The sequence below is a fragment of the Cavia porcellus genome, unplaced genomic scaffold, assembly GCF_034190915.1.
Source record: "Cavia porcellus strain 051 isolate PalLab524CR breed Dunkin Hartley unplaced genomic scaffold, mCavPor4.1 scaffold_7, whole genome shotgun sequence".
Lineage (NCBI taxonomy): Eukaryota > Metazoa > Chordata > Mammalia > Rodentia > Caviidae > Cavia > Cavia porcellus.
Window position 1 is genome coordinate 33,114,679 of NW_026947490.1, and position 25,627 is coordinate 33,140,305.

Sequence of the window (25,627 nt, forward strand, 5' to 3'; positions counted from 1 at the left end):
GTGTTGCAGTCTTCATTATCTTTCTAGAATGTCTTTAGGACATTTGGACCTTGTGAAGTACTAGTTTGGTATTCCTGAAATTCCTCAGATGTTGCCATGGAAGTATCTTATTTCTCTATCAATTCTGTAGATAGTTTTGTGGGGTACATCAGTTTGAGTTGTAAGTTGTTTTCTTTTAGAGTTTGAAAGCTCTCCTTGGTTTTAAGGGTTTATGTTGAGAAGTCTGCTGTGATTCTAATAGGCTTTCCTTTTTAAGTGATTTATTTTATTTCTCTTAAATCTTATAATAGTCTGTTCTTGTTCTGAACATGAGGTTTTTTGTTTGGTTTTTTGTTTTGCTTTGGTTTTGTTTGCTTGTTTTTGTTTTTGTTTTTGTTTTTGTTTTTTTGGTGGGGTTGGTCTTTTTGAGATAGGGTCTCACTGCAGTTCAGGCTGGCCTTGAGCTCACTTTGTAGCCTAGGCTGGTCTCAAACTTGCAATGATCCTCCTGCGTCGGCCTCGCAAGTGCTAGAGATTTTTTTTCTGATCATAATTGATTGAAATTTATATACCTCACTTATTGTATGTCAAATTATTTTTCCATGCTTAGGATGCTTGCTGCCATTAATTCTGTGAACAGGATTTTTGAGTCATTTATACTAGCTCCTTTTTCATTGACTTTGATCAATCTTATTCCACCATCTTCTCAGAGGTCTTCCCAAGCAATTTAAAATGCATAATTTTTGAATTAGGGATGTTCAGCCTGTACTGGGTATTTTGTTGTTGGTGTTCATTTGTTTTGGGCATTTTTGATTTTGTTGTTGTTTTTTTGGCACCTGAAATTGAACTCAGGACTTTGCGCTTGCCAAGCTGCACCATGCCACTAAGCTATATCCCTAGCCTCTACTGGATATTTTTTGTAGATGATTTTACTTACAAGTTGGGACAATCATTATCTCATGTCCACCAATATGCAAATAGGTTAATAAGGATAAAAGCTCAGATTCATGTCCTGAATGTCAGACTACAGTGCCTATATTCTTAAATTTACTAAGACAGCCTACCCAGACTATGTTTACATGATTAAATCTACTTTATAAATCATAAATCATTAATAAAATCTTAATCGGTAAATATATTCCATGCCTTTACATAGCAGGCCATAATTTATCCTCCATCACAGATTCTTTATTAGTATATAGTTTAGTAAAAAAAAAATTCTCCACATCCCTTGTGGAGAATTGGTACATATATATACCACATCTTAATTCTTTTTTCCTCCCCTACCCCTTTCTTCCCTCCTCCCTCCCTCATCTCTTCGTCCCCTTCCCACCGGCAAAACTCCATCTTCCTGCTTATTACCTGTCGTTTATTTTGTGCTTTTTTTTTTTTGCATTTTAAATTATTCTAGTGGGTGTGGTGGCACATGCCTATCTATAATCCCAGCATTTGAAAGGTTGAGGCAAGAGATAATTACAAGTTTTGATGCCAGCCTGGGCTATATTTGTGAGAGTTCAAGGCCAGCCTGAAATTTAAAAAACCTTTCTTAAAAATAACCAACAAAAGCTTCTAAGTAAAAATCACACTTCACCTTCTGATAGGGAGCAACATGGAAAGAACTGTCAGTTCTACAGTGTATGCCTTAGGTTTTGAGCCATTTTTCCAGATAGTTCTTCATGTAGGCATATGTAGATTCGAAAGAGTGCGGCAGCCATGTCTGAAGCAGGAGGGTCACAAGTTCATCTAACCCGTGGAATTTAGGGAGCTGGGACCAGGAAATCGCCAAGCACTAAAGCAGCTGCCTAGCAGCCACAAGGCCCAGGATTCGGTTCCAGTGATGGTGCCACCAAGTGGCAGGAAGCAAAATTTATTCAGCAAATTGATCCCCAATTACTATTTTAGCCCTTCTCTGGGTACCTTCGAGGCTTTTTTTTTTTTTTAAAGGAGAAATGAGCTCCTTCAAAGTCCGCTTGCTAATGCTTGAAAGTGTACACCCTACTGCTAAGGCGGCGCGTAGCTGCTGCTTCAGTGGAGCTGGGTCCGGGGCGCCCACGCACCCTCCGCAGGAACAGACCCCAAACTGCACGGACCCCAGTGCCCTGCATAGCGTGTGGCATTTACAAAGGGTTCGCGCTCCACACAACACGTCCAAATTGCCCTTTTCCTTTATTGCCTCCTTCGCAGTCCTCAGTAAGCCCCCGCTGTTTACACATCCAGCCTACGCCGCTGTCCTGGACTGCATGCTGCGACAGGCGTGCATTGGTTTCCTTGGACACCGCCGTTTGCTCACGTCACAGCGAGCAGGACGCGGCTGCAGCAGGCAAGGGAGCGACAAAACACTACTGCGCATGTGCGTTTCTCTGAGGCGGCCGTTTAACCGTGGTGGCTGCGTGTGCGCATGCGCACTAGCATGCGCGGAAGGACGAATGGTAGCGCTGGAGTGGGCATTGCGATGCAACCACTGTCTTCCGCCCCGGTTACCATGGTACCGGTGGGCAAGTGGATGTTGGTGTCTATGGGAACGGGTCAGGTGAGCATCTATACCTGTGACGCAGCTGCGACATTGTATGCGATGTGTATGTACTGCGGGGGCCACAGAGACAAACCTGTGAGGCGGTGTGCGTGGACTGTGTCGTCGTTGCAGCTGTGACACAGGTGTGTAGTCAGGCGTGAGGTGGGGGCGCCTGAGCACCGGGGACGCCGCCCCTGGGCTCTGGCACGACCCTGCTGGGAGTGCCCATAAGTAGGTAGCAGGTGTGAGCGACCGGGCGCAGTGGGTGTGGCCGACTGCAACACAGGTGGAGGCTGGCGGGCCGTAGGGTAGGGGTGCCTGGGTGCACACGGGTGCGTGACGGGTTGACATGTGTCTCTCCTATCATCGCTGCGCTGCCGGGCTTCAGCTTCAAACTGCGAAGGGTTTGCGCAGGAGTAGTGGTCCAAGGTACCGGAGAACCAGGGCCCTGTCACAAAAGTGGCTGACGGGGAGAACATAGAAGAAACAAGGGATAGACAAGTGATAAAAAGCCTGTGGGATGAGCTAGCGCGGGAGTTCATCCCTAACACCAAAACAACCGGGAGGACAACGTAGTCACCAGATAGCAGATTTTTTGTTTGTTTGTTTGTCGTTTTGCTTTTGTCTTTCTGCGACAGGGTCTTGCTATGTAGTTCCAACTGGCCTTGAACTCACAGTGTAACCCAGGCTGGTTTCAACTCACAGTGATTCCCCCTGCCTCAGCCTCCCAAGTGCTGGGATTACAGATATGGCCCACCACTCTCAGCCAGTTCCCTTCGTGCAGGCTACCTGAGTTGAGTAGATTTTCTAGCCAGCCTGGTGACCCACACCGGTAATCCCAGCACTGTAGGAGGCAGGGGATTTAAAAATGTAAGTCCTTCTAGACAATTTAGCAACGTTGTTTCAAAATTTTTATAAAGACATTTGTACGTGGCTCAGTGTAAAACCCCTGGGTTCAGTCTCTAGTACTGCAGACAAAAAAAGAAGGAGAAATTGAGGAGAAACAAAACACAGGAACACCATGAGAAAGACAGCTTCCTGCTTGCCCTGCAGAGGTGTTAGACAGTTGGCTGGTCCAGGGCTCATCCACTGAGGAGTTTCTGGACACTCAACGCCCAGCCTTTCAACGTCTTCTTTACTATAGCCCGCCCTCTGGAAAGGCCCTGTTGCCTCATTCTTGCTCTCCTCTTCCTCCCAGAGCAGCTGAAGAGAGGACAGCCTCGGGAGGAAGAACTGTTACACATTTTAAAGTCAAAACCCAGGTGAGTTTCCTTGCTGTTCATTAAATGACTGTGTTTATATGACTTAAAACTACTCACTTTCCTTGGCCCAAATTATCCTCCCTTAAGAAAACTTTAGCCCAGTAATTCTTCCTCGGGGAATGTGTCAGGCTCTGCCATATTAGCATGTGGTTTGAAGAGGAAGGGACTGGTTTTTATGCAGAATCAAATGCTAGAGTTGCAGGGGCTGGGGCTTTAGCTCAGCAGCATAAGCGCCTGCCTTGCAAGTAGGCAGTCCTGAGTTCGATAAAAAAATTTTTAAAAAGGAATACACCAAATGCTAAAATTGTTTGAACTCGGGGGAGGGGATTGTAATTATTTTTGACATTGATAGTGGTATATCAACATACTTTGATAAATTAATACATGCCTCATGTCCCTACTGATTTTGTGGTGAGAACATTCATGTAATTACTTCTAGAACCTATCCTTCTTCTCTGACTGAAACTTTGCATCCTTTTGTTTTGTTCTTTGTTTTTATTTGGGGGGGTGTTGTCTTTTGGGAGGGTTATGAGACAGGGTTGTCCTCAGATTTATGGTAATAATCCTGCTTCAGCCTCCTGAGTGCTGAGATTACAGCTGTACACCACCATGCCTGGCTTAGTTGTCCCTTTTATGCCAAAGGTTGCAATTTTTTGAATTTTTGCATGAAATTTCATAAAATTCACATATTACGTAGAAAACTTCAAGGAACAAAAATTTAAAGAGAAGGGTCTGGGATTTAGCTCAGCAGCATCAGTGTCTGCCTGGCAAACACAAGGTCATGAGTTCAATCCCCAATACCAAAAAAGAAAATTAAAGTGAAACATTTTTAATACATTCCATAGTTATGGGTATTCAACTATGGGTTGAATTATGGGTATTCAGGCAGTGTGATGTTTACAGCTTTGTTCTTTTTGCTGCCCATTGCTTTGACTAATATTTTGTGAACCTAAATAAATTATACAAGTATTTGTGTAAAACACTGATCAGTAGGAATTGCATTGAAAGTGGAGATAATGCCAGGGATTTAACTCAGTAGCACAAGCACCTGGCTGGCAAGTGAAAAACTGTGAGTTCAACCCCTGGTACAAAAAAAAAAAAAAAAGTAGAGATCACTTTGATTAATAAGCACGTTTCAACACTATTGATTATTCTTATCCATGAATGTAGAATATCTTTCTTTTATGTCCTCTTTAATTTTTTACCTATACTTTTTATATTTTCCCACATGTAGGTCTTTGATCTCCTAACTCAGATTTACTCTTAAGTATTTGGTTTGTTTTATTTCTTGATTCTTTTTCAGCTTGATCACTGTTTATGTATAATAAATCTGACAAAATGTCAATTTTGTATTCTACAACTATAGTAAATTTACTTTTTGTCTGATTGTTCTGGCTACCACTTAGAGTAATCTTGCCTAGAAGTGATGAACATAGACACCGTTTCTAGTTCCTCCAGTGAAAGAAGCATTCCAATTATCACTATGTGCTAATTTCTTTTCTCTCATTGCTAGGACAAAATACCCAACACTCAAAATGAAGGAAGGAAAGGTTTATTGAGCTCACTGTTTGTGAAGGTTTCAGTCCTTAATCAGCTGGCTCCAAGGTGGGGGCATGGTACAGGGGCAACAGCTCAAGGCAGCAGCCAGAGCAAAAGCAGGGGTGGCAGGGGAACAAGCCTTTTTTCCTCCCTTATATTGCATGCAGGCTACCACCACCCTGCGCCCCATACCCCAGGGCCGGTGTAGCACTCACAAAATCTCTGTGCTGCCCTCTTGCACAGGATGAGGATGTTTACAAGGTAAGGACCCTGGCTCCCTGCTGAGTCTCTTAGTTAAACTTCTAAACTTCTCAAGTTGGCATAGTATATCGACCATAGTACACTGTTAATTACAAAGCTGATTGTATGCATTTGAGTATCTGAGGAATGTTGCTTCTGTACCTAATTTACTGAGGTTTTGTCACCAAAAGAATTTGATTAGCTTGTTTTTGTTTTTGCACATCTTCAGATGACCACCAGTCTTGTACTTCCATTAATTGGGTATATCTCATTGACAGATTTGTGTGTTTGTCAATTCATACTTGCATCTCTGGGGTAAATCCCTGTGATTGTGGTACAGGATCATTATGATGCACTTAGAGTGCACATTGGTTCACTGATATTTTATTGAGAATCATTGCGCCTCTTTTCATTAGGGCTGTTGCCCTCTAAAGTTTCTTCTTGTGACCTGTCCTTGTTTGGGTTTAGGATCAGAGTAATGCTTGCCTCAAAACAGTTTGGAAGTTTTGAAACATTCCCTCCTCCTTCCTGTGTGGTGGTGCACAGGAGGCTGAGGAAGGAGCCCTTCCTGGGCAACTTCATGAGATTTAGCGAGGCCCTATTTTAAAAATAAAGGGCTGAGGGTAGCTCAGTGTGAAGGTTCACATGGGTTCGCAAACACACACACAGCACACACACACACACCCATGGGAGTGAGGGAGGGGAAAAAAAGAAGTCTTCCCTCCTCTGATTTCTTAGAAGAATTTCAGAAAAATCAATACAGTTCTTCTTTGAATATTTGGTGGAATTCTGCTATGAAGTCCCACCATTTCAAAATGGGAACCCATTTTACTTCTTCAGTCTTCTCTATCCATTCTTGGTGTCCTCAGATTTTCTGTTTATTTATGATGCAGTCATGGGAAGTTGTGTTCCTTGGAGTTCATCCATTGCCTCTGTTATACAATGTTTTGGCATTTACTTCTAACAGTCCCTTACCAGACCCTGTATCTCATCTTGTTGTCATATCTTTTATTTCTGCTCTCCAGGAGCAGGTCTTTTTCTCTTATTTTTTATCTCTTTAAAAAAAGCTTTAAAGCTGGATGTGATGGCTCAAGCCAATAATTCAGCTACTTGGGAGACTGAGATACGCAAATCACAAGCCTGAGGCCAGCCTGGGCTCCTGAGTGACAAGTCATCCCTCAAAACAAAACTCAGGGCTGAAGATGCAGATCGGGGCTCCCTGGGGTCAGTCTCTGTTTCTTAATCTTCACCAACCATGGGGCTGGGGATTTAGCTCAGTAGCATAAGCACCTTCCTTGCAAGTGTGCGGTTGTGAGCTCCATCCCTGGTACCAATAAAAACGAAAAGGACAAAAAAAAATCTTCACCGACCTTTTCCCATTACATTCAGCTCTGATCATGCTTGCTTTCTTCCCTCTAGTAACTGTGGGCTCAGTATGTCCTTTTAAGTCCTTCAGTGAAACATTTTTCTCCCTCTCCATAAGATAGGTGCCCCTAGCTGCAAGCGTTGCCCTAGGACAGCCATTGCTGGTCCCTGAGTCTTCGCATGTTCTGTTCCTGTTCATCTCAAGGTCTTTTCCCACAGTGCTGGGTTGACTCAGAGCTTTACACACACCAGGCAAGCACCCTGCGGCCCAACCACATCCGCAGGGCTGTCCTGAGATGCCTTGTAACTTCTTATACTTTCTTCCTTGAGCCCTTGGTGGTCCCATCATGGTGTTTGATTCCTGTGTAGTTTAAATCGCCCAGTACTACTCCTACTGGTTCCTAAGATCATACCCCGTGAGCAGAAACTCTGCTTGGTTTGATTTCAACCCTCTTCAGTTTGCTAAGACTGGCTTTGCGGCTTACCGAATGCTCTGACCTAGAGGGGGTTTATCTATGTGAGGAGCATGTCCAATCTGTTCAGTGGAATCTTTTTATGTGTCTTTGGGGTCCATTTGGTATAAAATGTATTTCTAGCCTCATGTTCCTGATTGCTGTCCTGTTTAATCTGCCCACTGCCAAGTGTAAAACACTGCAGGCCGGTGATATTACAGTATTGCTATCCATGTCTCCTCTCATATTCATTAATATATTTATTCTGAAGTTGAGTGCATATATGCGTAGAAATGGTATATTCTCCTGATGAATTGATACCCTTATAGTTACATAATGGCTTTGTCTCTTTTTACAGTGTTTTACTTAAATTTGGTTTGGTAAATTAGTATATTTACCCCCTGTTCTCTTCAGGTTTTCCATTTGCCTTGAATGCCCCCTACTTTTGTCTGTCTATCTGTCCTTAAAGCTAAAATGTAGGCAGCATTATGGGATCTTCTTTTTTTTTTTAATGTGTCCAGCCATTCTCGTCTTTTGATTAGACAATTTAATCCATTTATATTTAAAGCAGTCTTTACCTGCTAGGACCATCTGCTGCCATTCTGTTAACTGTTTACTGCATTTTGAATTTTCTTTATTCCTTTCTAACAATCTTGCAGCCATCCCTGATGATCTCTTCAGTTTTTCTAGTAGTAAGTTTTAACCCTTTCTCTTCAGCTTTTAATGTTTCATCTTCGTGTTTGCCATGGGACTACATAAAGCTTCTTGTAGCTATACTATTACTTAAGCTGACAACAACTTCAGTTTTTCAATAACAGAAAAACACCTCTGCCCGTTCACTTGTCCCTCACTCGTATTATTTTTATTAAGTCAGGCTTTGCATCCTTTAAATTGTGTGCCTTTAACCAATTATTCCAGCTATCATACTTAATATGTTCATCTTTTAGCTTTCATGCTAGACTTAGAAGTGTTTTATCCACCACTGTTACAGAATTAGCACATTATTATATGCCTCCCTTGGTTAGTGAATTTGGATCTGGTTTGCTTTGGTGTGCTTGGTTTAGCTGAGGTAGTCTGGAGTGTAGCTCACACTGGCCTTGGACCTCTGACCCACCAGCCTCAGCACGCTGACATTGCAGCCAGGTACCACAGGGCCTGGCCTATTAATATGTTTTGTAGTTAGACACATTCTCATGTTGTGTGTGACGCTCATTTCAGCCTGAAAATTCACCCTAGCCTTCCTCATAAAGCAGGCTCCACGGCGCTGGGCTCCCTGGCTGCTGTTTGCCCAGGAAAAGCCTCCCCTCAACTCCCCTCTGAAGCACAGCTTTGCTGGCTGTGCTGCAAATATTCTATGGATTGATCTTTTGCTTTTTGTTTTGCTTTTGTTTTTTGAGACAGGGTCTCACTGTGCAGTTCAGGCTGGCCTTAAACTCACTATGGAGCCTAGGCTGGCCTCTACCTGCTGGTGGTGGTGACCCTCGTGCCTTAGCCTCCCCAGTACTAGGATTACGGGTGTGTGGATTGATCTCTCTTGGAGTCTTTTGACTTGCCTGGACCACATGTCCAAAATCCCTGCCAAGTTTTGCTGGGTTTTACCCAGGATTTCTCTAACTGGATTCCTGCCCATTTCTGTTGGCCTCCTTTTTTTTCTTTCTTTCTTTTTCTTTTTTTTTTTTTTTTTTTTTTTTTTTTTTTTTTTTTTTTTTTTTGAGACAGGCTTCACTATATAATTCAGGCTGGCCTTAAAATCACTTTATGTCCCGGGTTGGCCTTGAACTTGCAGTGATCCTCTAGCCTCAGCCTCCATCTTTCCTACGGAACTTTAGTGATTTGAAAATTTGAGACTTTCATGGAGCCTTGGAGGTTCCTAACGCCTTCATTACCTTTTTACATTCTTTTTTATTTTTATTTCTCTACTGGGCTAATTGTAAATAATACTTTTTTTCTCCCTGTTTCCCCTCCCTATAATTGACCTGTTAGAAACAGCTCGCCTTAGACTGCATCCTGTCTTATCTTCTGCACAGCCAAGCTGGCAGTGCTGGGTGTTTCCTGGCTTGTATTTTAATGGCTTCTGTTTTTATTCCGTTTTCCCTTTCCCTCGAGGTAGCTGTGAGTCCCCTTCCTCAGCATCCCTGGGGCTCACTTTAGTTCACATTATTAGCTCAGGGTCACATTAGCCGCAGAACTTCGCGGCAGGTGCCACAAGGGTGCACTCGCAGGCCACCGGCACTCTGCAGCACTCTGCAGGCTGCGACCCTGGACTCTGAGGCCCACAGCGGGTGGCCGAGCAGGATTGGGCCAGGGCTTGCGGCTGCTGCAGGGCCCACATTGAGGCTGAAAACACGCCCCTCCTCGCTTGCCCTTTGCCCAGAAGACGGTTGTGGAGCAGGTCTGCCGCGGGGCCCCCAGGGCAGGCTTGTTATCAGCCTGCTGGCTCCTCGTGGTCGGGGTGACCGGGCTGGCCCATGATTGGCGAGCAGCCCTACCCCGGCCAGCCGCAGGCAGGGCTAGTGCACCGTCAGGCCGCGGCTCACAGGGTCTCATCCTCAGGTGACCGAGCCGGGCTGGTGTCCTTAGTCCCAAGCAGGCCGGGTTCCGCGAGCAGGGTCCAGGGCCCCACAGGGCTGTCCTAGCCAGCAGAACTGCGCCACAACTGCAGGCCACAGGGCTGCGGGGGACACGTGGGCATTCTGAGAGGGCCAGGGGTGGCCCTGCACCCGGCAAGAACTGGTTGGCCAGCAGCACCACCAAGATGGCTGGGTCTGGACCCCAGCTCCCATGAGGGCACGTGGGCTGCCCCTGGGACGCAGGAGTTACCCTGTAGGCAGGCATGATGGGGCACACTCAATCCCAGCACTCAGGAGGCTGAGGCTGGAGGACGGCTGTGCGTTCGAGGCTGCCTAGGCTACACAGCAAGACCCTAAATTTAAAAAAAAAAAAAAATCAGAGGGGCCTAGTATTTGGCTCAGTGGTTTAAGCACTTGCCTGATAAGCACAAGGTCATGAGTTTAATCCTAGCACCCCCAAAAAATAAATCACAGCCAAAAAATTAATCTCCCTGTAAGTGCCGCAGGCAGGACCGCACTGGGAAGGTGTCTCTGCCAGCTGCACAGTGGCCCCCAGGTCTACCCCTAGGACTAGTGTCCTCATGAAAGGACTGCACCACCTGTGGTCAGCCCCTGCAGGAGGTGCAGGGAGCCCCATCCGATTGCAGGGGCTGCTCCTGCCAGCAGCTCAGTTTGCCACCAAAGTGGAGGTGTCTCGGAGAGGCCCATCAAGGCCTCAGCCTCACACACCCCTCCCTGCACCCCAGGGCACCAGCAGACACTGCGGCCATGGCTGGCCGTGGAATGGTCAATGACTTATATCAGCTGTCTCTCCTCTCCCACCCTCTCTGGCTCTTGGTTTGGATAGGTTAGGTTTGGTTTTGCAGTACTAAGGTTTGAACACAGGATCTCTGAGCTGCATACATACCCTTTTCTTGTTTGTTTGTTTGTTTGTTTGTTTGTTTGTTTGTTTTGAAACGGGGTCTTTACCAAGTTATTCAAGGTAACCTCAAAAGTGAGATCCTCCTGCCTCAGCCTCCCAAGCAAGTACCACATGTAGCACCACACTGACCTTCATATTACTCACTAAACCCTAGGATTTGTTTGGGTGCCCTTGGCTTTTGTGTTTCTGGTAGCTGGTGCTGGTAATTACCCAGGGCCTCACCCAGTACTCTTCTCCCAGCCATTTCCCTGGCTTCTATTGAGAGTCCTGCATCTCTCCAGGGTCTTTTCCAGAGTGCTGCGTGACGCCCTGCTGTCTGAGCTCCACCAACTGTGCCTGGCTGTGACACCGTCTCAGACCTGACCCGTATGCGAGGATGCTGGCGGTTCTCAAAGGTGATGTATGCTGTAGGGTGCCCTTATGTCGGGCTTTGGCTGTCTCGGTTTCTTCTCATGATTGGACTAGGTAAATTTTCCCACCTTCATCTCATAGAATATTGTGCAACTGTAAGCAAGTGTATCCAACTTGGCCATGCAAAGGGGAAATGTGTATGCCTCGGTGAAGCCATACAGATGTGTTTAAAGATGGGTATCCATGAGAGTCCCCTAACAAGATACCTCAGAAGGGAGCTCAAAGCCAACCAGGACCACATGGTGAGACCCTGTCTCAGAAAAAGAAAAGAAAAACAAGATACTTCAGAAATATTATATCTAATACGATTTTAAATTTTTTTGCACTACTGGGAATTGAATCCAGGGCTGTCTCTCTAACCCTATTATCTGTAGCCCCTTTTTGTTGTTGTTATTGTGCTGTTCTGTTTTGTTTTTTTGAGACAGGTTCTGACTGCGTCACGAAGGCTGGCCTTGAGCTCTGGGCGGGCACTCTTCCTGCCTCAGCTTCCCAACATGTGTCATCACATCTAGCCTTCCAGCTCTTTTTGTTTTTTTCTATTTTGAGTCTGGGGTCTCACTAAATTGCCCAGTTAGGGGCTGGGGATTTAGCTCAGCAGCATAAGCGCCTGCCTTGCAAGCAGGCAGTTGTGAGTTCGATCCCCGGTACCGATAAAAAAAAAAAAAAACGAAAAAGACCAAAAAAAAAAAATAAATAAATAAATTGCCCAGTTAGCTTGGATTTGTATGCCTCCCACCTCAGCCTCCTGTGGTTCTGAGAGTACAGGCCTGCAGCACCACACCCAGCCAGGTGTGAGATTGAAACTGATTACTCAGGGAAGGGGAGAGGCACGTGGACGCATGTCCTGACCAAAGCCTCTGTCCCCATCTCTGTGCACCTGCTTCAGTTCCCTGGCCCGTGTGGGCGGGCAGCAGGCAGTGTGTGATGCCCAGAGTCTGAGCACCTCATGGAGACACCACATACATGGGCCAGCAGGTGTAGGAAGCTCATGCTGCTCATCAGGCCTCACGCCCTGTCCTGCCTGCCACAGTAACAACCAAGCCGTCCTGGATTTGGTGGCTTAAATCAGCCTAGATTTAGTCTCTGAACTCCCTGACGTCCAAGGCGGGTGTGTCTCGCAGGTAAGCCCTGGTGTTTGCACCACACTCTTTGGAGATGCCTGTGTCCACATTTCCCCAACTCCTAGGCTGCCCCATTGCTGGGCTCCCCACCCCTACCTCATCTCCAGCCTCCCTCAGCTACTTTTCAGGACTTGCGACACATGTGTGCATATATTGCTAGAGACTGGGCCCAGGGCCATGTTTTTGAGGCAAAGTGAGATTACAGCCTCCTCATCACCCAGCCTCTGTTTTTATTTTATTTTTTTTTTTTTTGGTAACCTTTTTTTTTTTTTATTTAAGGAGAAAAGAAAAAAAAAGTGAAAGGGTACAAGTTATACAGATTTACAGAAGAAAAAATGAACAGTAGGAAATCACTCGTTAATGGATTACATTTTGCCATCTTAAAAATAATTGTTCAAGTCACTAGATTAAAGCTTGTAGAGTGGACATTCCAACAATGATACTGCAAACATTTCTGTTCAATGATCCAATAAAACTCTGTGATATCATTTTCTATCTTATACACTTAAATATACATGCAGTTATATAGTTTAGAGCACTTTCTTTTCCTCTCTTTTGTATAATGACTATTACACATTTTGGGTTTCATTGCTCCCACGGTTCTTATTCCAGCCTCTGTTTTTAAACCCACTTCTTTTGTTTAATCATCCATCATAAATTCCTTCTCAGTTGACCTGAATCAGTATCATCTCTAGACTTCCCACAGGGTTTAGTGCCCCACACCTATAATCTCAGCACTCTCAGAAGCTGAGGCAGGAAGATTGCAAGTTCAGGCCCAGCTAGGTAATTTAATGACAGTGATCCTCTGTCTCAAAATAAGGTTTAAGCTGCAGAGGAGGAGCTGGGCAGATCTGGGGTGCCCTCACCGGCCTCTCTGCGTGTCTGGAGGACTCTGGATATCTCCGCCCAGACTGCTGGAGTTCCCCCAGGCTTCCAGGTGCAGTGAAGGGGAGAGGTGAGTTTGAGGCTTCCACATCAGCCTCCCCATTCCGGTTACACTTGGAGAATTGGTGAGCTCCCGACGGGTGGGCGGGCCCACACTATCAGCCTAGCCCAGCCTGTTTAGCTGCCGCGCCTGGCCATTGGTCTGCAGAGGAGGAGCTGGGCAGATTTGGGGTGCCTGCATCGGCCTCTCCATGTGTCTGGAGGACTGTGGATATCTCTGCAACCAGGGAGGGTCCACAGGTTCCTGAGGCTCTGCAGCCTGTGGTGAGTACCCTAACCCGGCTGTGATTCAAGAACTGTGGAGCTTCCAAGGGGCAGGTGGGCGCACAGTGTCCCTGAGGCCCAGCTTGTCTGGAACTGCGGAGTTCTGAGCAGGCAGAGGAGGGCCACTGGTTCTGTAGGCCCAATGGCTTGGGGTAGCGCAGTGCCAGAGTCTCAGTAGCTCCAAACATAGAAGGGGATTTTCAACAGATCCTGAGGAAGCTTTCAAATAACACTTGAAACACAGAAATATAGGAAAATGACAAAACAAAAGACCAAATTACAACCTCAAACCTCCAGCCCATCTCAAGAAACCCTAGGAGCGATGTATATAGAAGAAAATATATCCCATCCACCTCATATATTGGACACAATAGCCACTGAAATTGACAAGCAACTCCAGGAAGCTTTAAAGAAATTCAAACTCGAAATAATCTCCCAGATAAAAGAAGAAATGATAAAAAAAAATGAAAGAGATTCTAAATATATCTAAAGAAAACACAGATAAAAAATTGGAGGAACTAAACAAAAAGATAGAATCCCTAGACGAGCAATATAAGAAACAAACAGAATACATAATGCAGATGCACAGAGATATACAGGAAATAAAAAACTCCACTGAAAGTTGTAAAAACCGCCTTAATGAAAGTGAAGATAGAATTTCAGACCTTGAAGACAGGATTGCAGCTAATGAACAGGAAAGGAAAGATCTTTTGAAAATAACAAGGAATCAGGAAACAACAATTCAACAACTACAAGACGATGCAAAGAAGAATAATATAAGAATGATAGGGATTAATGAAAGAGAGGGAGACAACATGAAGGATGTCAGGAGGATATTTAGAGAAGTAATAGCTGAAAATTTCCCAAACATGAGATCAGAAACCGACATCAGGATCAGTGAAGCATATAGAACTCCAAATAGTCATAACCAAAATAAAACTACACCCAGACATATAATAATCACCATCCCAGAAATCCAACAGAAGAATAGATTACTAAAAGCTGTCAGAGAGAAAAGACAGATCACTTATAAAGGAAAACCTATCAGAATCACAGCAGACTTCTCAGCACAAACAATAAAGTCAAGAAGAGCATGGAGTGAAGTATTCTATATCCTAAAGCAAAATGATTTCCAACCAAGACTGATATATCCTGCAAAACTATCATTCAAAATAGATGGTGCAATACGATACTTCCATGACAAAGAACAGCTGAAGAACTTCATGAACACCAAACTACCCTGCAAAAAATATTGAAAGACAGTTTAGATACACAAAGGAAAAAACCACTAAGCAAAGCAAATAATTAAACAGAACAGAAAGATAAAGATGCGACAGCAGAGAGATAACATTCCTACAATTAACCAGCATTTAACAGTAATAACCATTAATGTAAATGGTCTCAATGCACCAATCAAAAGAAACAGACTAGCAGAATGGATCAAGAAACAAAATCCAACCATATGCTGTTTACAGGAAACCCATCTAACCCAGAAGGATACTCACAGACTGAAAGTCAAAGGATGGAAAACAATTCTTCATGCAGCAAGAATCCAAAAAAAGGCAGGAGTAGCCATTCTGTTTGCAGACAATGTGAAATTTAAACCAACAATGACCATAAAGGACAAAGAAGGTCACTACATACTCGTAAGGGGAAAACTCCAAGAGGAAGAGATAACTATCTTAAATATATACGCACCAAACTCCAGAGCACCCAGTTATATAAAACAATTATTAACAGAAATGAAAACTCAAATTATCAGTAACACAATTGTAACAGGAGACCTTAATACCCCACTGACACCAAGGGACAGATCAACCAGACAGAAAATGAGCAAAGAAATAACAGAACTGAATCAAACCTGTGAACAAATGGGTTTGATAGACATATACAGAATGTTCCACCCAACAACATCAGAATACACATTCTTCTCAGCAGTACATGGGTCATTTTCTAAAATAGACCATATATTAGCTCACAGAACATATTTAAGCAAATGCAAAAGAGTTGAAATCATCCCTTGCATACTATCGGATCATAGCGCTCTGAAATTAGAAATTAATGATAAAAGATACTGCAAAAATTCCGCAAACACATGGAAACTAAATAACACACTCTTGAGTAATCAATGGGTCACAGAAGAAATTAAAGAAGAAATTAAACAATACCTAAAAAAGAAAATGAAAATGCAGATACAACTTACCGGAATCTGTGGGATGCAATGAAAGCTGTTCCGAGAGGAAAATTTATTGCACTGAGTTCCCACATCAGGAAAACAGAACGAATACAAATAAATAACTTGATGCTACACCTCAAACAGCTAGAAAAAGAAGAGCAAGTCAAGCCCAAAGCTAAAAGAAGAGAGTTTCACTAGTTTGACTATTGTCTCCTTTGGAAGTCCTGTAATGTTTACAATGCCTAAGTTTTATTGGTCTTGTTCTCCACTGTTTTGTCCAACTTTATAATATCTAATGAGATAGACAATTCCTTTTAAGGAAACAAGAGACAATGTTGATAACCATTGTTAATAACCTTGTACTCTGTTCTACATCATGTGCTATGTCTATCCTTGGTTTTGACTTACAGCTTTGTTTTGCCATATTTGACTTTATTCTCTCCCCCCCAAAAAAGTAATAAGAACTAAGGAGTAATAAAATCCAAAATGTGTAAATTTTGTTGTAAATAAGAGAGGGAGGGAAAAAAAAAAGAGCTCTAACGGATATAACAGCAAGAGTGTTTAGGGATGTTAAATAGCTGACTATATTAATGTTTTTGGATCATTGAACACAGCTGTTTGCAGTCTCTCTGTTTGAATGTCTACTTTGTATTCTTTGATACTGTGATTTGAGCAACTATTTCCAAGATGATAATATGTAATCTATTAACAGGTGATTTCTTACTGTTATGGTTTTTTTTTGTAGTTCTGTATTATGTGTAACCTTACACTGCTTTGTTTTGTTTTGTGTTTTTCTCTTTTTCCTCTTAAATAAAATAAAATAAAATAAAATAAAATCAACATGATATTGGAATCAAAACAGAGCCGAAGATCAGTGGAATAGATTAGAAGATACAACCACAAAAAAAAAAAAAAAAGAAGATACAACCACAACTACAAACACACTCAACCACCTTATCTTTGATAAAGGAGCCAAGCAGGTTCACTGGAAGAACGACAGTCTCTTTAATAAATGGTGCTGGAAAAACTGGCTCTCCATTTGCCGAAAACTAAAGCTAGACCCATGTCTATCACCATGTACTAAATTAAAATCTAAATGGGTCAAAGATCTGAATATTAAAACAGAAACACTAAATCTGTTGGAAGACAAATTAGGTAGAAACCTTGGAGACATAGGAGTAGGTAAAGAATTCATGAACAGGACTCAAACCGCACGGGAAATTCTTCCCAGAATCAATAACTGGGACCACTTCTTATTAAAAAGTTTCTGCATGGCAAAAGAAATCTCCAGCATAGTGAAAAGAAAACCCACAAACTGGGAAAAGATTTTAGTGAACTCTCTCTCAGACAAGGGCCTCTTGTCTAAAACATATAAAGAATTAAAGAAACTCAGACCTCCAAAATTCAAAGATCCAATCCAAAAATGGGCATCTGAGATGAATACGCAATTCTCAGATGAAGAAATGCAAATGGCAAATAAATACATGAAAACATGCTCATCATCATTGGTCATTAGAGAAATGCAAATTAAAACCACACTGAGATACCATCTCACTCCTGAAAGAATGGCCAGGATCAAGAAAACCGACAACAAATGCTGGAGAGGCTGTGGGGAAAAAGGAACTCTCCTGCACTGCTGGTGGGAGTGTAGACTGGTACAGCCTTTGTGGAGATCTGTCTGGAGATTTCTCAAAAAGTTGGGAATGGAAATCCCATTTATTCCAGCTATTCCACTTCTAGGCATATTCCCAGAAGAACTGAAAGCATCATACCACGGTGATATATGTACACCTATGTTTATAGCAGCACAATTTGTAATCGCCAGATCTTGGAAACAACCCAAGTGTCCATCAACTGAGGAATGGATAAAAAAGTTGTGGTATTTCTATATAATGGAGTATTATTCAGCTATAAAGAAGGATCACATTGAGATATTTATCAATAAATGGGCGCAGCTTGAGACCATACTCATAAGTGAAATAAATCAATCTCGCATGTGTGAATACCAAATAGTTTCCCTAATGTAACTAATGATTCAAATATATAAAAATATGTGGTAATCATGATTCCCCATTATGTGGCCTTGAAGCCTTATAAAGTTTTCACTCATTAATTAGAAAGGCTTTATTCTGGGCTTCTTGATATGAAAATATTTGAAGCTAGAGTATATGAAGTTTTATCCAAACATTTCAAGGAAAAAGACAGACACTATGGTAACTACTATTAAGTCGGGTTATATGGTGGTGAAATACTAGGTTGCTGAAACAGTCATGCTTTGACCTCTATTGTTATATTGCTTTGTCCTGTTTTATCTTAATCTCCCCCTTATTGTTTTAAAAAAAAATTTAGTCATTTCTTATGTTTGTCTTAATTAAAGAAAAAATTTTAAAAATTAGATATATAAATAGTAACTCTTTTTGATTTCCTATTAACTTGTTTTGAAGTCCTGTAGTACTCCCACAATCTTGTTTTGACCGATTAGACTCTGTTCCATTCTATATGATAGTATCAAGTTTGAAGACATACGCAACTACTTTGAAGGCAATAAGATTCACTAAGTTACCCATTCTGGTTTGACTATTGTCTTCTTTGGAAGTCCTGTAATGTTTACAATGCCTAAGTTTTATTGGTCTTTTTCTCTACTGTTTTGTCCAACTTTATAATATCTAATGAGATAGACAATTCTTTTTAAGGAAACAAGGGACAACGTTGATAACCATTGTTGATAACCTTGTACTCTGTTCTACATCATGTGCTATGTCTATCCTTGGTTTTGACTGACAACTTTGTTTTGCCATATTTGACTTTATTCTCTCCCCCCCAAAAAAAGTAATAAGCACTAAAGAGTAATAAAATCCAAAATGTGTAAATTTTGTTGTAAAAAGGAGAGGGGGAAAAAAAGAGCTCTAATGGATATAACAGCAAGTATGTTTAGGGGTGTTAAATAGCTGACTATATTAATGTTTTTGGATCATTGAGCACAGCTGTTTGCAGTCTCCCTGTTTGAATGTCCACCTTGTATTCTTTGATACTGTGATTTGAGCAACTATTTTCAAGATGATAATATGTAATCTACTAACAGGTGATTTCTTACTGTTATGTTTTTTTTGTTTTGTTTTGTTTTGTTTGTTTTTGTAGTTCTGTATTACGTGTACCCTTACACCGCTTTGGTTTGTTTTGTGTTTTTCTCTTTTTCCTCTTAAATAAAAAAATAATAATAATAAGGTTTAAAAAGGGGTAACAGCCGGGCGTCGGTGGCTCATGCCTGTAATACCAGCACTCGGGAGGCTGAGGCAGGAGGATCCTTACGAATTCAAGACCAGCCTAGGCTACAAAGGGAGTTCAAAGCCAGCCTGAACTGCACAACGAGACCCTGTCTCAAAAAGACAAAAAAAAAAAAAAAGGAGGTAACAATCTGGGTATGGTGGTGCCTGCCTGTAATCCCAGAACTAGGGAGGCTGAGGCAGGAGTTCAAGGTCAGCCAAAACTACATAGTGAGACCTTGTCTCAAAAAAAATAGCCCCCGGTTTAGTGTAAAAACCTTGGGTTTAGTCTACAACAAAGGGAAAAGACATATTCCATGCCATTATATAGACCATTATTCATTTAATTTACACTATTGTTTCTATTTTTTCTAACTGTACATATTCTCACTTACAGTTTGCCGTTGTAATTCAGTGGTAGAGCAGTTTAATTTCCTAGCATGCATTATGCCTTGGGTTTGATTCCCAGCCCCAAAACACAAAAGAATGCCCAAGTGTGCATAGCAGCCAGATTCCATGAGTGCCACCATCCCGAGGGCCCTGAAGATTACACCATCCATAACCCACGAGGAGGGGAAATAAACGGAAGCATCTCAGGTCGCAGCCTGACCTCGGCCTGGGGACAGTGCTGGGGTGAAGGCAGGGAGGCTGGGCACAGGGAGGGACGCCGAGGTCAGGTACCGACGTTGCTCTTGCACCAGGGGCCTCTCACCTTACGTTTCCTCTGCTGTGGCGCAGCACCTGCCTGGCAAGTGCAAGATCCTGGGTTTAATTCCCAGTACCAAAAAATAAAAAAAATTTTAAATAGACGATTCCTGTGCTGAGGTTTGTAAGCACCTCCTTAGCACTTACGAGGACAGCGCTAATGTGAAAGGTGTCAAACAAAGAAATCCCACTCTTCTGTTCCCCAGACGCTGTTTGGTTTTCTGAGCCACAGTCTCACTGCATAGCCCAGGCTGGTGCTAAGCTCACAGCCCACCTCCCTTAGCCTCCCCCGGGCCAGGGTAACAGAAGAGAAGCACCAGACCCCAATTCTTCAGATTTCTTTCTATATGTTTGAGTAACTTCAAATATTATAATAAATATATATAGATATATTCAGTGGTTTGAGAGTCCAGCGGCCAGTCAGTTTAGAAGCGCGCACTCTTGTAGCTGTGAGGCCAGTGCGCAGCCACAGAAAGGAGGACCCACGGGGCTGGTCGGCGCTCTGAGCCCCAGGCTGCGCCAGCCGTGGCAGCCAGCAAAACCCAGCGTCACCGCGGCAACCGTGGCAACCCAGGAGCACGGCCGGCACCTTCTGCCCCTTCCCCCCCCCGCCCCCGCCCGCATTCCTAGGGGCCCAACTATTTATGCCGGCCACGCACGAGCCTGCGCCTCTGTAATCAGGTTGTGTGGGCCCAGGGATGCCTCCACTCTGCGGCCCCATGGGGCTGTAATGCGCCTGCGCGGCAATTGCCGCATTCCATGCTGGGATTGGGTTTCCATGGACACTGTCACCAGTGAGGCCCTGCAGGGAAGATCCCAACGCAGGAAGCTGCCAAACCCAGGAGCACCTTGTGCTTGTGCAAATATAACTGGGCTGCCCCGCCTATAGACAGTGACAGCGAATGTGCTTGAGTGGTGTTCTGTGCGGTTCTCGCGTGTGCTGCAAATGGTGCAGCTGACTCCGGCGCAGGCTACATGCGAACCTATTTGTTGTCACCCAGCAGTGGGCCACGAGTTGGTAGGGTCCAACCAGGCGTCCACGGAAGGTCAGCTCTGCCTGTGCTGCCTGCAGAGGGCATGCCGGGGTCATGGCCGCTGAGTCTCCGCACTGGCTCAGTTGTGCGCACTTCTGCCAGGCGGTGGTCTGGGTGAAGCTGACTTGGCCACGCTGCCCCGGGAGGGCTCTGCAGGCTAAGTGACTCAGATCGCTCCAGGCTGAGGAATATATTGTCCCTGTGTGCCGGGGCAGCGCAGCGTCTCTCGCAGGGGTCTCAGTGGGTGTGACAAGGCCCGCAGCTTTGTCCGTGGCTTGTCCAGAGTGATGTTGGAAGCTTTGGGTACCTCTTGTCTAGTGTGCACGGATGCAGAGCAGCGCAGCAGGTGTTTCTGCTGTGCCTGCCGCATTCTATACCTTCACCTGCCAACCCTTGGCACCTGCCTGGGAGCAGTGGTCCCATTCGGATGTGCAAACTGTGACTCGGGTAAATAGCCAGGGAAACATACGTAATCACACGGTAGCAGTCTTCACCCAAACTGCTCTGGTGCAGGCTTCCTGACTGACAGGAGGCAGCTTGGGCTGCGGCCCTTCTGAGAGAAGAGACAGGTGGCCAATCTCAGGGAATCCCTGAAACACTGTGGCCCCCGTGTTGTCTGATCTAGGGTTTATTTTAGTTTGCACAGGAGTCGAGTGTGCCAGGGAGTATGTTTCCAAGTAGGGCTGCATTCAGAAAGGCCTACCATCTCAAGTCCCTCTCTCTCCATCCCCCAGACTGTCCTGAGGCAGCCGCCCGAGGGGACCGAGTTGAACCGGTGTTAACGCTGAGTTCAGGTACGTACCCTTTTTGTTCATTACGCTTCCTGTGTCTGTACGGTTTGCACTGTATATTTCCCTTGACACAACAGCAGTCACCGTGGACTGTGACAGGGCCATGCACGGCTGTCACTCAGTATGCCCTCACTTACCAGCCATGGATTGATTACTTTTCTCTTCTTGCTGGGACAAATTACCCAATGCCCAGAATAAGGAAGGAAAGGTTTATTTAACTCATAATCAGCTGGATCCAAGGCAGGGTCGCATAGCACAGGGGCAACAGTTCAAGACGCCAGAAGACCACAGAAGCTACAAGACCAAAGTGCTGGAGGAAATCAAAGTGGGTTACTATAATGTATCCTGCTATTTTTTATTTATTTTTCCCTTAATTAAAAGGATAAAAATGAAAAAGTAGATAATAAAAAGGAGATTGAGATAAAAAAGAGGGCATAACAACAAAACAGCGCAGGTCAAAACATGGCCATTTAAGTAAAATAGTGTTTCACCATAAGATAATCTCGACATAATAGTAGTTACTATAGTGTCTGGAGTTCACCCGAGTGTCTTGTGCAAGTCCACACCAGCAGGCTGATGGGTCTGCGACAGAAGGCCGAAGGCTCTGTGATGAAAGGCTATAGAGTCTATGCTGGAAAGCTGAGGAGTCTAAACTGAAAGCCAGGAGGCAAAGTCTAAACCAAAGGCGAAGACTGGAGCTTTTCCCAAGAATGGAATGGATTTGTCCTTCCTCCTCCCCTTTTATACCTCAAGGTGATAACCCACCCTAGGTGGGTCTTCTACATCCTTGGATGTAGAATTGCTAAGCCCATTTAGTTAGCTTCTAGCTGTCTCAAGTTGACACAATCAACCACTACAGAAACCTTTGGAACTCAGAACTACATTTTAAAAGTCATAGTCTGGGGCTGGGGATTTAGCTCAGCGGCATAAGCGCTTGCCTTGGAAGCAGGCAGTCGTGAGTTCGATCCCCAGTACCCATAAAAAGACAAAAACAAAAAACAAAAAAAAAGTCATAGTCTGTGTTCTGGGAGTGAGAGAGAAACAACGCATGCGCATACATCCCCAATGTGCGTGCACGTGCGTGCAGTGTCTAGCGCTGGGGCTGTGCTTTGGCACAGAGATGTGCACATGCGCCTTGTCCCAGGCAAGGCTGACTGGAGTGTGCAAGTGTGACCCTGATGTGTGGGAAACTGTAGTTAGCAGCACTGACTTCCCAGTCTGATCCCCGTGACAGTGTTACACACGTACGAGTGGTGACCCTGGGACTCTGGGGCGAGCAGGGGTGACGGGCGAGCAGGGGTGACAGACCCCAGCCGTTAGCAGGGCTCCACCGAGATCCGTGCATGAACCGTGGGGTGCGCAGATCTTGAGCATGCGCCGTAACCATGCCACCGGTGTGCGAGCACCTTCAGGCGCTTTGGGCCCAGCCGGCCTGGGAAGGCCTGTGGCCTTGCAGTGGCACTGACAGGGGGGCGGCAGGGGGTGACCAGGTGGACCAGGGGATACTAGTGGGTGTGACAGGGGCGCAATATAGTCCACCATGGTGTGTAGTACTGCGGGACAGCGGTGGGCGTCGGGCGTGGTGACCAGGTAACTGGCCAGATGGCTTTTTAGGTGTATACAGATAAGTGCCAGTGAACCCCTCATTTGTGTGCCCAATGCTCCATTGGTCTGCCTTCCAACCAAGTGCCAGAGAGATACCTGCGGTGGGCCCCTGGGGTGTCAGAGCCAGAGTCGAGCCATGGAAATAACCTACAAGGGCAGTGGCATGGTAATGAGATGGGTCAGAGCCAAGATGGACCCCTGCAGGCCGCCAGAGTAATAAGAGGAGTCTGGGATAGAAGTGCTCTTGCAGGGAAGAGGCCCTGGTGTCAGAGGTAGAGGATGATTGGGAACCCCCCGTTTCCAAGACCCCAGGGGCCTCTGATTACCACGGGGCTCCCCCTGGGACCTGAACACACGTTTCCAAATACATTTTCACATGGCCAGTGCTTCAGAAAGGTCTCAATGTCACAGTCTCTTCTGCCTCCCCCTTTTCCTCCTCCTCCCAGGCCAGCTGAAGAGAAAACACCCTGAGAAGGAAGAACCGTTCCACATCTTACAATTAAGGCTGCGGTGAGTTTGCATTTTCTTTCTTTTTGTTGTTATTAAGTGATTTCCTATAAATCATAATAGCATAATTGAAATGTAACTACCAGCATGTCAGTCTTGTTTTCCTCATTGTGTGTGTATGTGTGTGTGTGTGTGTGTGTGTGTGTGTGTGTGTGTGTGTGTGTGTCTTGAGACAGAACCTCATTATGTAGTTCAGGCTGGCCTTGAGCTCACCCTGTAGCCCAGGCTGGTCTCAAACTTGGAGCAGTTCTCCTGCCTCAGCCTCCTGGGTGCTGAGATTACAGGCATGCACCCTCATGCCTGGCTGTCTTCCCTCCTGAGCTTTTTGCAAACAGCTGCTTTTGGAGCTCAAGTCCTCAGTCCATGCTAAGGACCGCTGTGAGCACTGAGCCTGGGCCTCTACAGCTCAAGAGTAACTTCCAGGTGGGCGAGTCTGAGAGACCCATAGGGAGAACCAGAGCCCAGTGTGGTCTAAAACCTTCCCAGGTGCAACTCTTTTAAATCCACCATATTTTTTTGTTTGTTTGTTTGTTTGATCTTGGTTTTGGTGGTTCTGCAAACTCAAATGAGAACTCTTGCCCTGAGCTACATCCCCAGCCTGTCTGATGTCCTTTAAATTTTTGAGGAAGGATCTCACTAATTTGCCCAGGTTAGGCTTGACCTCAGAGTCCTCCAGCATTGTCTCCCAAAGGGCTGGTGTTACAGACATGCACCCCACAAGCAGGAGATGCATATTTATTTTCCCTACAATGCTGGGGATGGAATGCTGGCTTCATACCTTTCCGACTTGGAGATGCAGCCAGCATTGCCACGCTGCTGACTTCTCTGCACCAGAGCAGCACAGGCACCTCCGAGCCTTCCCTCCACCTCACGGTGGCTGGGTGTCTGTCACACAGCTTTCTCCTCTGAAATATGCACCCTCCTCCCCCACCCCACCCCTCTGCAACTTCAGGTCTTCTTAGTCCTTAAGACAACATATTCACAAGTGCAGGAACCACTGTGTGTACATCTTTTGTTTTGTTTTGTTTTGTTTTGCTTTGTTTTGTTTTGTTTGTTTTGCTTTGCTTTGTTTTTTATTTTTTGGTACCGAGAATCAAACTCACACCCCTACACTTGCCAGGCAGGTGCTGTGCCACTGAGCCATGTCCCTGGCTCCCTGTGCCCGACTTTGAGAGGCCTTGCTCCTGCTGCCCAGGCCGCTCCATTTAGAGTTTTAGTAGTGACCACAGTGTACCTGCTCCTCCCTGCTGTGGGCCATTTCTAGGCAAAAACTACTGAGCAACAGCCCCAGCCTTCTCCTCTTACATTTTTGTTAGTTTATTGATGTCTTTTGTTATATTTCTTTTCTTTCCCCGATACTGGAGATTGAACCCAGTGTTTTGGTACTGAACTGCATCCCAGCCCTGTCTTATTCTTTGTTTTGAGACAAGGTCTCTTTAGGCACACTTGCTATCTTCCTTCCTCAGCCTCCCAAACTGCTGGGGTCACAGGTGTGTGCCCCTGTGTCCAGCTTTCCATTCACATTTCTTATAACTGAATTAATGTAGGCCTGTTGAAAAGGAAAAAGCATCAGGCCTTGGCATACCTCCTAAAGAAGACACTCAAGATCCCTACCCCACCTTGTGCCACCGGAAATGCAGACTGTTGTTTTTTTTTTTTTTTTAACTTTTTTTAACTTTTTATTGGTACCAGGGATCAAACTCACGACCGCCTGCTTGCAAGGCAGGTGCTTATGCCGCTGAGCTAAATCCCCAGCCCCGAGACTGAATGTTTTGCTTTATGCACCTCCAGCCCTGCCTCCCGCCCCTAAGCGTGGATATGACAGTGTTTCTAGAGCACTGCACCCTGATCATTAATCATGAGGAGCAAAGGCGTCTGCAAAGCTCCCATTGTAAAAAGGACCCAAGAGCAGAGAAGGCGCCTGGCGTGCACAGGCTGAGCTGATTCCAGCGCCACAGTAAATA

At 44.8% G+C, this 25,627-nt stretch overlaps 1 protein-coding gene across 4 annotated transcripts in view; it reads left to right on the top strand.

Moving 5' to 3' along the window:
- The first annotated feature begins 2,355 nt into the window (after positions 1 to 2,355).
- The window catches only part of Znf331 (zinc finger protein 331), a 30,575-nt gene continuing 7,303 nt past the window's right edge, over positions 2,356 to 25,627 (top strand). For 2 of the 4 annotated variants that reach the window (XR_010048715.1, XR_010048716.1), the window contains exons 1-6: positions 2,356 to 2,509; positions 3,695 to 3,753; positions 13,194 to 13,328; positions 16,621 to 20,772; positions 21,495 to 21,554; positions 23,603 to 23,666. Coding sequence is in view for 1 of the 4 variants with exons in the window: in XM_013147815.3 (XP_013003269.1) it covers positions 21,048 to 21,207; positions 21,495 to 21,554; positions 23,603 to 23,666 (284 nt within the window). In the remaining 3 variants the exon portion in view is untranslated. The other 2 variants (XR_010048717.1, XM_013147815.3) reach the window with 2 other exon arrangements.